At 31.4% G+C, this 14816-nt stretch overlaps 1 protein-coding gene across 14 annotated transcripts in view; it reads left to right on the forward strand.

Moving 5' to 3' along the window:
* The window catches only part of LOC129804805 (protein phosphatase 1 regulatory subunit 12A), a 110311-nt gene extending 96453 nt beyond the window's left edge, over nt 1–13858 (forward strand). For 9 of the 14 annotated variants that reach the window (XM_055852413.1, XM_055852419.1, XM_055852416.1 and 6 more), the window contains exons 15-18: nt 1197–1336; nt 1615–1705; nt 1783–1869; nt 2571–3007. In XM_055852413.1, the coding sequence (XP_055708388.1) occupies nt 1197–1336; nt 1615–1705; nt 1783–1869; nt 2571–2684 (432 nt within the window). In that variant the 3' untranslated portion in view covers nt 2685–3007. Of the gene's footprint in view, nt 1–1196; nt 1337–1614; nt 1706–1782; nt 1870–2570; nt 3008–7822 lie in introns of those variants that run through there. The other 5 variants (XM_055852424.1, XM_055852425.1, XM_055852423.1 and 2 more) reach the window with 1 other exon arrangement.
* Nucleotides 13859–14816: the final 958 nt, after the last annotated feature.

A 14816-nucleotide genomic window follows, 5' to 3' on the forward strand; every position in this document is an offset into this window, starting at 1 on the left:
TGCCTCCAGCAAGCGCGAGTGAAATCGTGGGAGTAGCTATGACACTTTTAAGAATTCGGGATTTTGGCGTTCGGGATTTTGACCGGGACCCTCCTATAGACAATCCTTTTTGGCTTAAATCTCGGTAGTTCTTAAATCATATACCAAAACCTACAAAATGACCCTATAGTCCCATCTCTTATGAAGGGTTGGACCAGCTTTAATGCATTTTTGACCATTGTCCGTTAAATCCTTTCATCTGTTATCTAGGCATGTATCTAGGTTTCAAAAGAGAGTTTTAACTTTATTCCGAAGTTCGCAAATATCTCAAATTTGCCGATATTATCATTTTAAAAATTGAATTAAATATTAATCAATCCTTATTTAATATTTTTTAATGGAAATTTATTTTATAATTAGTAAAAAGAAAAATATAATGTTAGCTCAGATTATTTTCAATTTTAATTTATCACTAAGTCGCTTCATAAGTGAATATTACTAGAGTTTTTTGGTTCTCATCGTTAAAATTAATATACATTATTTAAAATACTTTGCTACACACAGAAAAATTTTGACTTTAAATTTAAGAATATATAAGATCCTGGGAACTTAAATTGGACGTGAATCCCCGAGGCGTTTAAGTTTAGAATCTCTGAGCGAAAGAAATGGGCTAGAATCCCTAGCTCTTTCAAGTTAAGAGATCGAGAAATTAAGTTCAGCATTAGCTGGACAATGAAAAATGTCTACAGATTTGCAAATTGCAACTAAAACTAAATGATCAAGGATTTAGAATTAGGGCATTGGCATTCATTGGATGGGATTTGAAATTAAATTCTTGGGCATTTCTTTTTAAGAATTTTCCATTTTTCTGTGTGAAATTAAAAATAACAATGCAATGGTTTAAATGGGTTTTGCAATAAATTGTAAGGGAAAGTGTGGTACCTTCGGATAATTAGGCTTCGGACAACTTAATTTAATTCGATTTTGGGACAGTTCAATTTCAAATGCGGCGGTGTAATGGCCTCAAATACTGAATGGCATAAAGCTGACAGCAATGAAGCGTCAAAATTCATTTTTCTCTCTAAATATTGTGTATGCACCATTAGTTTCACTTTCAGCGTTTATTATTGTTATCTCAAACGAAATTTAACCAGAAATTTCTCTCAACTTACTGATTATATTACTCAATATTAATTATTTTTATTATTTTTTTGCAGTCTGGGAGTGAGCAACCATCCTCGAGATCTCGTCTTCAGTCATCAAGTTCAGTGGATCAGTCGGAAAGTAAATCAGAAGCTGGGGACGTTGAGGAGAACGGCGAGTTGATTGACTATAAAGCTCTCTATGAAGCTTCCAGGTAAAGAAAATCCTTGTCAGTTAATATTTAAGTTAAGAGGGGTATTTTTGGTTGTGGAATTGGAGCAAAATCATAAATCTATTTGAGGAAATTGTAGTTGGTAAAATCACTTTGAAGTTTCTGTCAAAGTGAAGTGCTTCAAGTACTCAATATTCTATGAATGATTGAGTGTTTCTTCAAAGAAAATTTTACAAAATTATTGATTGCACTTTTGATGATTTATATTGCGCAAATTGTAATTCAAATGCTTTCTTGAATTGTTCTATTTGGGCATCCAGAATCGAGATAGAGAAATTAAAATCGCAGTTGCAGAAGAAGGAGGATACACTGCAAAGCACCAAAGCGGCTCTAGAACGATTCACAAATGCTGTGAGTGTTTTTTTTTTAAATTTAAGTATTTTGTTTTGTAGGAAAATATATTTATTTTTATAAAATATTCTTAATAGACAACCAAAAATTCATTGTCTGAACTGGAGAAACGCGAGCGAAGAGCATTGGAGAGGAAACTATCAGAAATGGAGGAGGAATTGAAGGTAAAGTCTTTAATATTTCTTTTTTTTTCAATATTCTTCATGAAGATTCTTTTTTTCCAAAAAAAAAGAATCAAATTGTGTTAGTGAAAGTGAGAAAGAGAGATAAAAAAGATGGAATACTTGCATCTCCATTGCAATATTTATCGCTTTTCGTCAGAAAGTTTAAAAAAGTATTAATAAAATGACTGAAAGGAATTTAGTATAATACTTCAATATATTTTTTATTTTTCTAATTGTAATTGAATAATTTCATTCTCATTCTTATATCACATTTGGCATCTTCTAGATTTTAATATTTTTCACATTTTTTTTTAATAAGTAATAAAACTATTTTTTATTCTTGATTTTGTTGCTTTGATTTTTGACTTTTTATTTATTTTTATTTATTTGACTTGATTAGATGTCACATTTTTTTTAATTAAATAATTAATTTTTCATACAACAAAAATTTTGCACACATTTTTCAGATAATGCAAAATGAATACAATTAATTTTTATTTTTTATTTTTAACTTTTATTATATATTTTTTATTTATATTCATTTCACTTCATTATTATTATTATTCATTATGATATTATTTTAATTTCATTAGAAAATTTGGTTTTGGCAGTTGTTTGAGAGAGAAAGAGTGATGGATGAGAGAGAGTGATGGAAGAAATTTTTCAATTTATATTTTTCTCTAATTTCCAATTTTATTCAGCTTCTGCAAAAATTCAAGACTGAGAATGAACGTCTTCGTGCCGAGAATCGAGCATTGACTCGAGTTGTGTCCAAACTAACAACATCCGCTCAAAATCAACTTCACAGCAAATGAACTTTTTTTTTAAAAGTCCCCTTAAAACAATTATTTAAAAAAAAATTAACGTATTTTCTAAATGTGTGAAAAAAGTGTGACAAACTAAGATTTTATTTTAATTTGAAGAGCATTTTGTTTCTCTAAATTTCATGTCAATGATTTTTTCTTCAATTTAATTTCAAAATATGAAGAAAAATTTCTCTAATTTGACACACTTGACATAAAAAAAACGAGAAAAAAAACCAAAAAATAGGCAAAGACGTTGAGGAAAATCAGATTTGAAAATTGGTCCATCATCAACACGCCGTCGTCTTCTCTCGCACGAAAAAAAATACCAAAAATAATAAACAGTCAAACGAAAATTTGGGGGTATGATAATGAATTTTTAATCTGAAAAGATTTTTATCCTAAACATTTATTGAGAAAAAAAACTCACACAATGCCAAAAAAGTGTTAGTGCATTTTTTGCGTTTCGTTTATTTTATTTTATTTATTTTATTTTATTATAATTTTGATTTGTTGTCTCTTGTATAACTACAAAACACACATAAACCCCAAAAGTTTTCTGTTTTTTTTTTTCAGACTCAGAACACTGTTTAGAATTTAACTTGCGTGTGCTGCAATTTTATTTGCAATCTAACACTTGAGAATGATTTTTAATTATTCGTTAATAATATGATTCTGCTGATCGATAAAGTTCGTTTCATGTTTCGTATCTAACAATTCGATATTTTGTGTTTCTTTATTTATTGTTTAGCCATTGATTTATTATTTTTTTTTAGTATATGTTCGTGAAATGAAGAATAAGAATGTCTTTTACTCATTTTTTCAGTGATATTTTAAAATTTCAATAAACTAAAAAATGTTTTTGAAATCGAAAATTTATGAATAATTTTGAATTTCAAAACAAGATGAGATTAAAATTGTTATTTATTTAGAATGAAACATTTTTTTAACGGCAATGGATAGATTTCGAATTCCGCGTTGACAGAACGCGATTGTTCTTTAGACTCAGTACAAAAATCGGCCAGAAAGGGAATTCTGTAACAGTATGACAATGTCATATGACAATTTTTTGTGATAAAACACGTGAGTATAGGACACATCGAAGCTCAGTGAAGCTTTTAGTAACTGATATAAGTCGGATTTACGGTTAGTTATTCTGGATTTACCATACAAAAAAATTTAAATTAATCATATGATATTGTCATACTGTTACAGAATTGGCCTACTGGTTTTTAATTTCTTCATAGGAATTAAAGTATTGAAAATTCAGGTAATGAATAATAGTTTGGATCAAGGGAGAAGGAGCAATGTCCGATAAATACTGAGTAATCTCTAACGGGTTTTGCAACCTATGTGGTTGGAATTGTCATACTCAAACTTACTTTCCTGTGCCTGTGCTAATGTTGTGATCGTTTGGCATTCAAGGCTACACCTAAAAAACATCAATTGATCTAGGGAGGTCTTCCGTATGTAGTAATGGTTTTTTCGGATTTAGCAGCAAATAACTCTCAATTGATCTAACTAAATACACAGATCGATAACTCTACAGAACGAAAGGTTCATTGAACAAATACACAAATATGAGGTGGTTTGTACACCTCCACATTTACAAGTAATATAATAAGAATAGTAATAAAAATAATAATGGTGACACAACATTCCATAGAACTTAGGTCTTCCCGCAAGGGGAGCTCGGGACATCCATTATTATCTTTTCTTATACGGGATGGGGTTGTTAGTCCCATGCCCCGTGGAATCAAGTGCAGTGAAGCTCACTTTGACTAAAGGGGATTCGAACCCAGGACATTGGCATTATAGGGCGAGTGCCATATCACTTGATCAAGGCATACAACTCCTTATAAGTTTGAGCGCCTCCATGTCTTTCAATCCAGGTTGCCTCCATGAGGAAGGTTTTTCATTTTTTTAGGCAAAATTTCGAGGAAAGCAGTTCCTCCTCAAGTCAATACTTTCTTCGGCTGGAGTCATTTTAATTGGTTTCACCAGTAGTGATTGAAACTCTTGCGAGATTTCAACCTGACTTTAACCTTTCTGTTATCGCGAAGAGGATATCTAAGCTCATTCAGGGCCTCAATTGGAGATAACCTGTCTCTTTACTTACTTACTTAATCGGAACATGTTTATGCGCTAGGGTAAATTAAGCTAATTCACAACCTGCTCCAAATGGAAATTTTTCGCTACTCCAAATGGAAACGTCATTGTTTTCATGATAAATACAGTACTAAATTGCTATATTTATATATTTTCTATACCACAGTTTCATTATTTAGTTAATTTTGCTCCAAATGAAGCGAAAATCCATTCATATTCACAAATTTTAATTTGTTAATTTCTCAGAAAAATTAAAAGTGTACCTTTTCGCCATCGAATTTTTCATCGATTTGACATGTTTTCCAATGAAAGCACAATGATCGACAATCGATGAGACAAGAATGACCTAGATTTTGGTACCAAGCGTGTACCAAGCCAATTCATTAAGGGTACAGAATTGGAGAACAGCAGGGTAAATGTCCTAATTCAAAACCATTACCAGACGCTTTAACTTTGACAGAAGATTCAACACATTAAGTTCATATTTTTTCTGAAGAGAATTACATAAATTTGCTCCTTGATTCTTCTAGAATGTTACTGTTTAGTGAAAATTCTTATATATAATATGAAAAGTTCTTAAAAACAAGAAAAATACGCGAGCGTAAAATGCTTCAATTGGAAACAAATTAATCCAAATGGAGACAAGGGAAAGTTTCTAATTGGAGACAAACAGTGTAAGTGAAACCCCGACGAAAGGCTTCGCAAAACCTTGCTGAGTTGCTCCTGAGTGCAGGATTTGTTCTTATTCCTGGTCTTTTCTCCTTTTCCATCTGAGACAATAAGAAAATCTCTCCAAAAAAATCATATTTCCGGGGTTTCCTATTGAAGCATTTGCAGACACTTCAGAAAAACCCTTTTTGTTCACGAAATAGTTTCATTTGAAAACTTCACGTACCGTTAACAATAAAGATTAGCACTTAATTTAACTAAAATTAGCTAGAAATATGACATAAATGTTAAACAAAACGAATAAACAACAGTCACTTTATTGTGTTTTTCATTGGAAAACATGGTCGATCGATGAAAAATTTGATGGTGAAAAGGTAGACTTTTAATTTTCCTGAGAAATTAACAAATTAAAATTTGTGAATATGAATGGATTTTTGCTTTATTTGGAGCAAAATTAACTAAATAATGAAACTGTGGTTAGTACTGTATTTATCATGAACACAATGACGTTTCCACTTGGAGTAGCCAAAAATTTCCATTTGGAGCAGGTTTTGAATTAGCTTAATTTATCCTATTTATAAGAAGTAAAATTTTATAAGAATCAATAATTCAAGGAAAATATTGCTAGATTTTAGTAGATTACTTAAGGGGTTACATGAGTCAAAAAGTCTAAAAAAAAACCAGTATGATTTTTAAACAATATAAAAAAATCTTTCAAGCTCTTAAACATATAAAAGTACAACATGTAAACTATATTTTTTGAAATTTTCGTTTAAAAATTTTAAAAATTCAACCACTGGGACCTGGTTTTTGAAGAAAAAAAAAACATTTTGGTGTAATCAGGATTACTCAGAGTAGGTTTATGAGAATTCAAAAAACAAAATACTTCCTGTTAGCAGAAGAGTTAAACTCGTACTTGGCCAAAGAATTCTTTTATTTCCTTGATTACAATTCATTTTTCAAGACAAAACATGATGTAAAATATTGTTGCGAACCTGCTTTGAGGCATACTCTGCCTGGGGGATGTTATACGGCGCTATTAGGGGATGAATGCTGTGCATTGATGGGTTTTCAATTTACTTCTATACTTCATATGAGCAACACATGCTCGCCACGGAGTAAGTCGAGTATTTGAGTAGTTTGAGTTTGGTTTTGTCATCCGCGCTCAAGTGACTAAATAAGTGCAGTAACTATCCTACTTGCACACGCACACCCTGTCAATCTAGAGCGCAATCTCTGTGCGCTTTTAAGCTGTACGATATTCCGGTGAATTACTTTCTGTCAGTGAGAAGTAAATAAAGTGTTGTTGATTTAAATTATTGGCATTTGCTTTCCTCCCTGCCGTCGTGGTCTCCGGCCAAATCCGCAACAATTCGATAAAAATATTACCTTTTCTTTCAAATTCTCCCAAAAATACAAATTCATAATCGAAAAGCAGGACCCAACAGCTGATTTCTTTTTAAAATTACCCTTTTTGCAAAAACTTATAAATATGCCTTACTGTGTTATCACACTTGCACATTAAAATTTTAATGTGATTCACATTAATTGTCGCTGGTGATGGTCCAAATGTGTAATTTGTGTGTTTGAATCATTTTATATTCCAAATTTGATCTATTTGTTGATAAAAAGGTAGACTTGGCCCGCAAAATTTGATATAAATTAATTTATAGAATTAATGCAAAAATTAATGCGATTTTCTCTTTAATTTTTTTAATGTGAAAAATATTTATGCTTTAGGTAAATTTAAACTTATTTTTGCATGTCAAGTCCACTTCTTTATCAATAAATGGAAAAACCCCAAATATTAAGTGACTCAAAGACACAAATAACATATTTGGACGCTCACAAGAGACAATTAATGTGAATCACATTAAAATTTTAATGTGCAAGTGTGATAACGCCGTTAGAAGAGCTTCATTTAAATGAATTTTTTATTATGTAGAAAAAAAAAAGATTTTTAATAAAATGTATTCCTAGACCCATGTAACATCCTGATTTAGTATTTCTTTGTTTTGTATTTTTATTCTTTTAGAATTTATATTTAAAATTTTTCAAAATCCATAAGTCTTGTAAAAGTTTATACTCACTGAAAAATAAAAACCAAAAGACATTCTTTAATAAACAAAAATGGTTTCAATATTAAAATCGCATAAAATGTGTGCAATTTTTGTTTATAAATTTATTACATTTATTATTTGTCTCTATATTTTTTGTATCTAAAAGCCGCTCTGTTCTATGTGACAATTGTTTTTTTTCTAATTTATTTTCTTGTTTCCTAAAACTCTTAATCATTTTATATTTGAATTATAGATTTTCAGTGGAATCCAGCAACAATTCACTAACGTTGGTTGTTTATCTTTCTTTTGCAGCAACTTGAAGGTCTCAAGACAGAAAATAAGCGGCTCAAGGATGAAAATGGAGCCCTTATTCGTGTGATTAGTAAATTAAGTAAATGAGAGATTTTTAAATTGAATTCTTTTTAGTAGCTTATTGTATCCCTCATGAAGAAGAAAAGAAAACTCCAATTTTACAATTACAAAAAAAAACTACTATGCGGTAAACTATGGAGAAAAAGGTGAATGAATAGCTAATCAAAGTTTAAAAAGGCCTTTTCCTTCAGATTTTTTAAACTAATAACTATTGGCGTCGTAAAATTCAAAGTGTCTAAGAAAAAAAAAAACTATATTATAAAATCTTTTTTAACAATAACAATTTTACAGTAATGATAGTCGTATTTGATATTTAAATAATAATTATGTGTATTTAAAAAAACAAACAAACAGTGAAAGAAAAATTTTATCTTTAAAATCTGCAGAAAATGTTCAAAAGATGGGAGTATGAACATGATTTTAGTGAATTGAAAATTTTCGAGGATTTTTTTGTGTCTTTTATAATACAGTAAACTATTGTAATTTGATATGCGAGAAAATTGCAAAAGAAATAACGAAAACAACAATAATAATAATTTCTACAATACTTTTTTTCTTTCTTTCATAAATATTAATTGTGTAACAAATGTTAGAGAATAATTTTTACTGTTGCATCAAAATGAAAAAGTAAATGAATCAAAGAAAAATGATGAGAAAACAACGGAAAATAAAAAAAATCTTTTTTTGAGAAAGAAAAGAATATGAAACAGTCAATTAGCAACACAGTAAAAAAAATCAGTGAAACTTTCAGTTTTTAGCGAGGAAAAAAAATTAGAAAAGAATATTTACTTTTTAAGCTGAGACGATAATTATTAATTGTAATAGAGTATTTTTAGCTGCAAAAAGAATGAGAGAAAAAAATTAATCAAAATGATATTTTTACACGGATATAAACGATAATGTGGAATTTTCTGTGCGCGCGCGATAAGAAAAATTGGTGGAAAAAATTAGAGCTTTACCGTAAGGATTTTTTTTTAAATGTCTTATCTTACAATAAGGTATTGGATAAATAAGCTCCGCCCTGGAATATTTTATCTCCACGCCTATTTCACGAATTATTAAAAATTAAAGTTGAGATGTGGTTTGGAGTTGTTTTTTAATTAAGCGTACAGCCCATTCTTTACCAATTTCAATTCCAGGATCATTCAATTTTTAAAGAACCCTCCTACAAAAAATAAGCCACGCCCCCTAATGAACTCATTCACGTAATTGAACGTGAAGGTTATTTGAAAATTCATAACTTTTAAAATGTTTTCTTACAGTATTAAGTCGGGGCTTTAAAAAGGGCTTCAGCCAAGAAAAAAGCAAACGACATAAACTCAGAAATTCAAAAACAAATAACTAAATTATTCACTAAAATGAGTGTTAAATTCCAAGGACATAATGAAGGAATGAATTTTGTGGAACAGCGAGCGATTTATCGGCATTTGCGAAAAATAATGCAATTTCTCGATTTTTTTTTTGTCAAAATCGGCGTGATCTGATCTGTTCTGATCTTCTGTTCACAATCATTCAATTTTGCAATCTTTACGCAAATGTCTCGCGATCTATGTGGAAAAAATTAGTACTATCTGGCGATTATTTCTATTACTTGCGCTAATATCTGGCGAGCTTTGTGGAACACATTATAAGATCTATTGATTTTTGCCGAAAACCGTGCGATTTATCATCCTTTTTGCAAAAGTACGATCTTCTTCCTTCAATCACTCAATTTTACGATCTTTGCGGAAAAGCCTCTCGAGCTTTTTATCTCTGTCCAACATATTACGCGATCTATCAATCTTTGTTGAAAAATCAGTGCGATCTAACGATTTTTTCATAAAACCAGCTCCAGGTAATATTTTTGCCAAAATTATGTAATTTTGCAATTTTTCGATCTTTTCGTAAATTTCCCACAATCTGACGATCTTTGTGGCAGAAATTCTGCGATCTATTGATCAAAACACAAAAAACGGGAAAAATTATCGATTTAGGGCGGAATCACATTGACAGTAAAATGCTCACCGTATTTCGTTAATTTTCGCATTTTCATTGCAATTCTAATGCAAATTTTCCATTACCGTATTACCTTATCATATATTCGGTGGAAATATGTGAAAATAATATATGAAAATTGAAGAAATAAAACGAAAATGCGATAAACGGTGAGCAAAAAAAACTGTACGAATAATTTCTCTTACAGTTTTTTTGCTCACCGTTTATCGAACTTTCGTTTTATTTCTTCAATTTTCTTATATTATTTTCACCTAGTGCCATCGAGTATGAGATAAGGCAATATGGTAATGGAATATTTGCGTAAGAATTGCAATTGAAATGCGTAAATTAACGAAATACGGTAAGGCTACGGCGACCATTTTATTGTCAATGTGATTCTGGTAAAAATCAGCGCGATTTTTAGATCTTTGTGGAAATCATGCAATCTAACGATCCTTGTACAAAAAATTAGTGTGATCTAGCAATTTCCCTCTAGAACCAGTGCCACTTTATGGTATTTTTGCCAAAGTCAAACTTGCGATTTTTCCACAAATGCCTCGCGATCTTTCCATCTTTTTGTGGAACATATGCAATCTATCAATCTTTGTTAAAAAAAATTCAGTGTGGAGTGGACTAATGATTTTTCCACAAAAACCAACACCAAAAGAATATTTTTGCCAAAATCATGGAATTTTTCGATCTTCGTGAAAAAATAGCGCAACCTGCCGATTTTCCTCTCTTAATCATGCAATTTTGCGGTCCTTGATCACGATCTGGTGATATTTGTGGAACAATTTCTGCGATCTATTGATTCTTGCGTAAAAACGTGTGATTTATCTACCTTTGTGATAAAATCAAGATGATCTGGCGATATTTGTGCCAAAACCAACAAGATCTAACACGATTTTTTAACGCGATCTTCCTTACATAAATCTTGTGTAAATGTCTTACGATGTGGCGCTTTGTCTGAAATGTTGTGCAAAAACCAGGATTATCCGGTAAACTTTTTTCTCGAAATCGGCGAAATCTGACGATCTCTTTGCTACAATAATGCAAATATTTATCCCTTGCAATCTATGGACTATTGTGCGTTGCAGCGATCATTTATGCACAATTAAGGGAGATAAGATAAATTTATTCATCAGCAATTGTTTTCGAAGTACAGTTTCGTTTTTACGAGATGCTGTAGACCGCCGTCTTAGCCGTCAGCGGCGACCGCCGTCTTAGCGTTGCTTTCGAAGTTCCAGAACAAAACGGTGGAAAAGTTTTTTTTTCTAAGATTGTATGTGCCAGTGATGTAAGAGCATGATCGACTTTTTCGAACACAAAATCCCAGTAAAATAAAAGAAAAAAACAAAAACAGAAGATTCTGTAAGGCATTTGGCACAAAATCCCATGATAAAAAGAGGAACATAAACCCTAATCTTGATATATTTGTAAAATATATCACTTAAACAGAAGTTTTTAGAGTTGTTAACCTGAAGAATATGTTCCTGGTCTCAAACTATAAAGCTACTCAAAATATTCAGTGTTTCTGTCAGTTTTTTAAGGGAATTGTATTCATCGAAGTCAATTTTTCTCATTATTTAATTTATTCGAGATAGAAAACATACGTTGCGATAAAAATCGTCTTCCGTAAACCAGCATAGATCTTCCTAAATCAAAAGATCAATTTGAGAACTTCCTAATTACACCTTCCAAAGCTTCCATCTGGGTATCTTCCAAATTTAGTAGCAGATCTTGAAGAAAGAGTCATGCAAAAAGTGCCTTTTCTGAATCATTGGGATCTAGAAGCATTTATCTAAATTCTCTAAAACGTTGTAAACTAAGGGTATGACCTAGAGATGGTAAAATTTCAGAAATTTCACAGCAGTCGCCACCTACTTTAGGCGGAAATTCGTGAAATTTCTTAAAATTTATCAACTCTAGTATGACCATTCTAAGTAGTAGAATTTATCAAATTCGGTTTTAGTCTTTGTCAAACTTTTTATTAAAAAAAAACAACAGGATCATGATTGCCTTAGCAGATCGTTTTTATGCAGTATTGCTCAATATTAATTGTCTTTATGTACAGAGAGTTGTCAATCAGACTAAATGATACTACCGGCTCAATTGTACGCACTGAGCCCAAACAGAAGTAGATTTTGCTTCTCCAATAGTGTCTTGGATGAAAGGTAAATGGAGCTCTAATTGCACAAAAAATCGTTGAAGTTCGAAGAATTCAAATTCAATTTCGAATTTTCATACTAAATTTTCGAACAAGGTGGAAAAAATTTATCAAATATCACACTAGAAAGCTGGCAAAAGTGTTACTCAGTGATTATGGACTGATTAAATACTGGAACAAGAACAGTAGACGTCATTGTTCTGTATTTTTTTCCTCAGAAAATGTAAAGACCGTCACATTTTGACACTTGAGCACTTCGAAATTTGAACAGGATGTAACTCCTGCCACCTTCCGAAAGTATTAAGAAGTAAGAAATTTGGATCTTCAAATAGATTTTCGAATTTTTCAAGATCAACTTCTGTACGGAAAAACTATATCGTTCTCAAAATATCGCAACTCTGAGTTTTCGATTGAAGTGCAAAATGCAATTGGTTAAGGTCGTGTAGCAAATCAAGCACAGCATGTGGCCTCTAGTAGCTCAGTTGGCAGAGCACTCATCTAGTTAACGAGAGGTCTCCAGTTCGATCCTGAGTGGATGCAGGAATTTTTCCTATCTCCACTCTGGAGAAGACTGGACTTATCCATCGTCGTCTTAAAACTCTTCAGAACCTCCAGCAGAAAACCTTCGGGAGGTTTCTTCGTTGGTTTAAAGTGGTTCAATTTTAAAGCCTAGCCGAGTTTATAAGGCTTTCGTATTTAATTCAAGCAGAAACTGATAAAATCGTGCTTTAATGAGGATCATTTGTCTATTATGTTTATGACTAGCTCAAGGGGGCGTGGCTTAATTTTCCATGAATACGTTTTTTCACACTAGCTCACGATCGAAATCCTTGAATGCCTTAGGAAAGCAACAATCCCAGCGAGCACAGTTAGCTGAAAAAAGCAGTGTTTTCAGCATATTTTTGCTGAGTATCAGCAAAATATGCTGACCGGTAAGCAGTTCTAGAATAAAAACTGCTAACCAAATATATTGAAAAGGCACTACTTCGCGAGTTTCATTTTAAGGTTAACAGAATTCAGCTGAAAATATATACGTTTTCAGCTGAATTGAACTTACAGGATTTAAGCTAAAAGGGGCGTGACTTAAAACTACTTGGGCGGAGCTTACTCAGTAGTTACTATAACTACTCTCCTGTAAAATATGCAATTAAAAAAAAACTACGGTAAAGTAAAGATAAAAACTTATTTGTGAGTAAAATAAAAATTAGAGGAGAAAACGAAATATTTTTGCTAAATGACAAAAATGCGTCCAAAATTTTTTACCTAAAAAAAACCTCGAAATTGTAGCATCAAAATTGCAAATTTTTCACATCGAGGAATATTTCTTTAATTTTTCGGAAGAATCTTTTTGTTAAGTGTCCAAACCTAAGAGTAAATCTTTTACCGATCTCGAATGTTTTTTTTTTTTTTTAATTTGTTTAGCATTTCGCAAAAGAGCAAAAGAAATTGTTATTTTTTCTATAAAAAAAAACTCATCGAAATTGTGCAAGAAAATTAAAGTATTTTCTTGCCTGAAGGATGAAACAGGAGAAAAAAACACAGAGTTTATTTCAAGAGATAAAAAAGGTGTTATTTAGTAGCTGTATTTTACTCATTTTACCCTATTTTGTAGGTTTCTTTCTTCAATTTAAGAGTATTAGCCATTTATTTATTTTCTTTTCTCACTTGTATTAAAAATAAAGTAAAGCAAAAAAAAGTTGATAAAATGCAAAGAAGAAAAGGAGGAATGTGTTGCCTTGAAGAACAACACAATGAACAAAAAAAAACCACTTTAATAATACAATTTGCATTGTAATAATTTTTAAATTAATAAATTTCTCGTCTGAAAATGTGAATTCATGGCTTTTTCACCTCTTTCATTGTCTCCCTGGACAGATAAATATTCAACTTTATTACCATCCACAGCAACATTTTCTTCCCATCCTTTGGGGAATTTTACATGATTTTCCCAGCATAAAATGCAGTGAAAAGTTTCGTGCACAAGTTTCCAAATGCTAGGTGGAAGGAAATGCAAATACTTATTTTCCCATGCAAACACATTGGAAGGCCTTTCCCTTTGTTATCTTTCTCTCCCTCAGGATAGTTCACCTCAATCTACGGGATTTACGGCAAAGTTCATCGCGAGGAACAATCACAAAAGGGGTGAGTTCTTTAAAAGTAAGCAAACTTTGTACAGTACTTTGAAGTATTCTTTGAACAGTATTCAAATTTTTAGGCTTTGCGAAGTGCTTGCACTCGGTTACCATTTACCGGTACACAACCGTTTCGAACCGATTTACAAATCACTCAAAAGATTGCACAAAATACTTTACGAGTAATATAAATCAATTTCGGATAAAAATTAGTTATCGCTCCAAAACCATGTTTTTTGGGATTGCTCGAAAAGGCGTCGTACGATTTTTTTTCATTTTTGGATATGTTTTAGAGATTACCCAGGCGGATTTGCTATATGATATATATTTAAGCTCAAAAATGACGAATTTTTAAATTCTCATATTAAAAAGTAATTTTAATTATTTTTAATACTTCCAGTTTTTTTTTAAGCAAAACCGTTTTGGAAAAGGAAACTGCAATACTCAAACGACTCAAACATAATAATTTTCGTTAGAGTGAAAATTATCAGTTGTTGGTATCATCAGAAAAAATTACTTAAATTTTCGGGCTATTTTTGTCCCTATCGTTCATAGAGACAAAAAAATACATCAAATTAGAATTTGTTGGATTTTCTAAGGTTCGATGTAAAACGTTTTACAAGTTTTGTTTATCGGTTTCATTTTTATTGCTGATTTTCGG

The sequence above is a fragment of the Phlebotomus papatasi genome, chromosome 2 (genome assembly GCF_024763615.1).
Source record: "Phlebotomus papatasi isolate M1 chromosome 2, Ppap_2.1, whole genome shotgun sequence".
In the NCBI taxonomy this organism is placed as follows: domain Eukaryota; kingdom Metazoa; phylum Arthropoda; class Insecta; order Diptera; family Psychodidae; genus Phlebotomus; species Phlebotomus papatasi.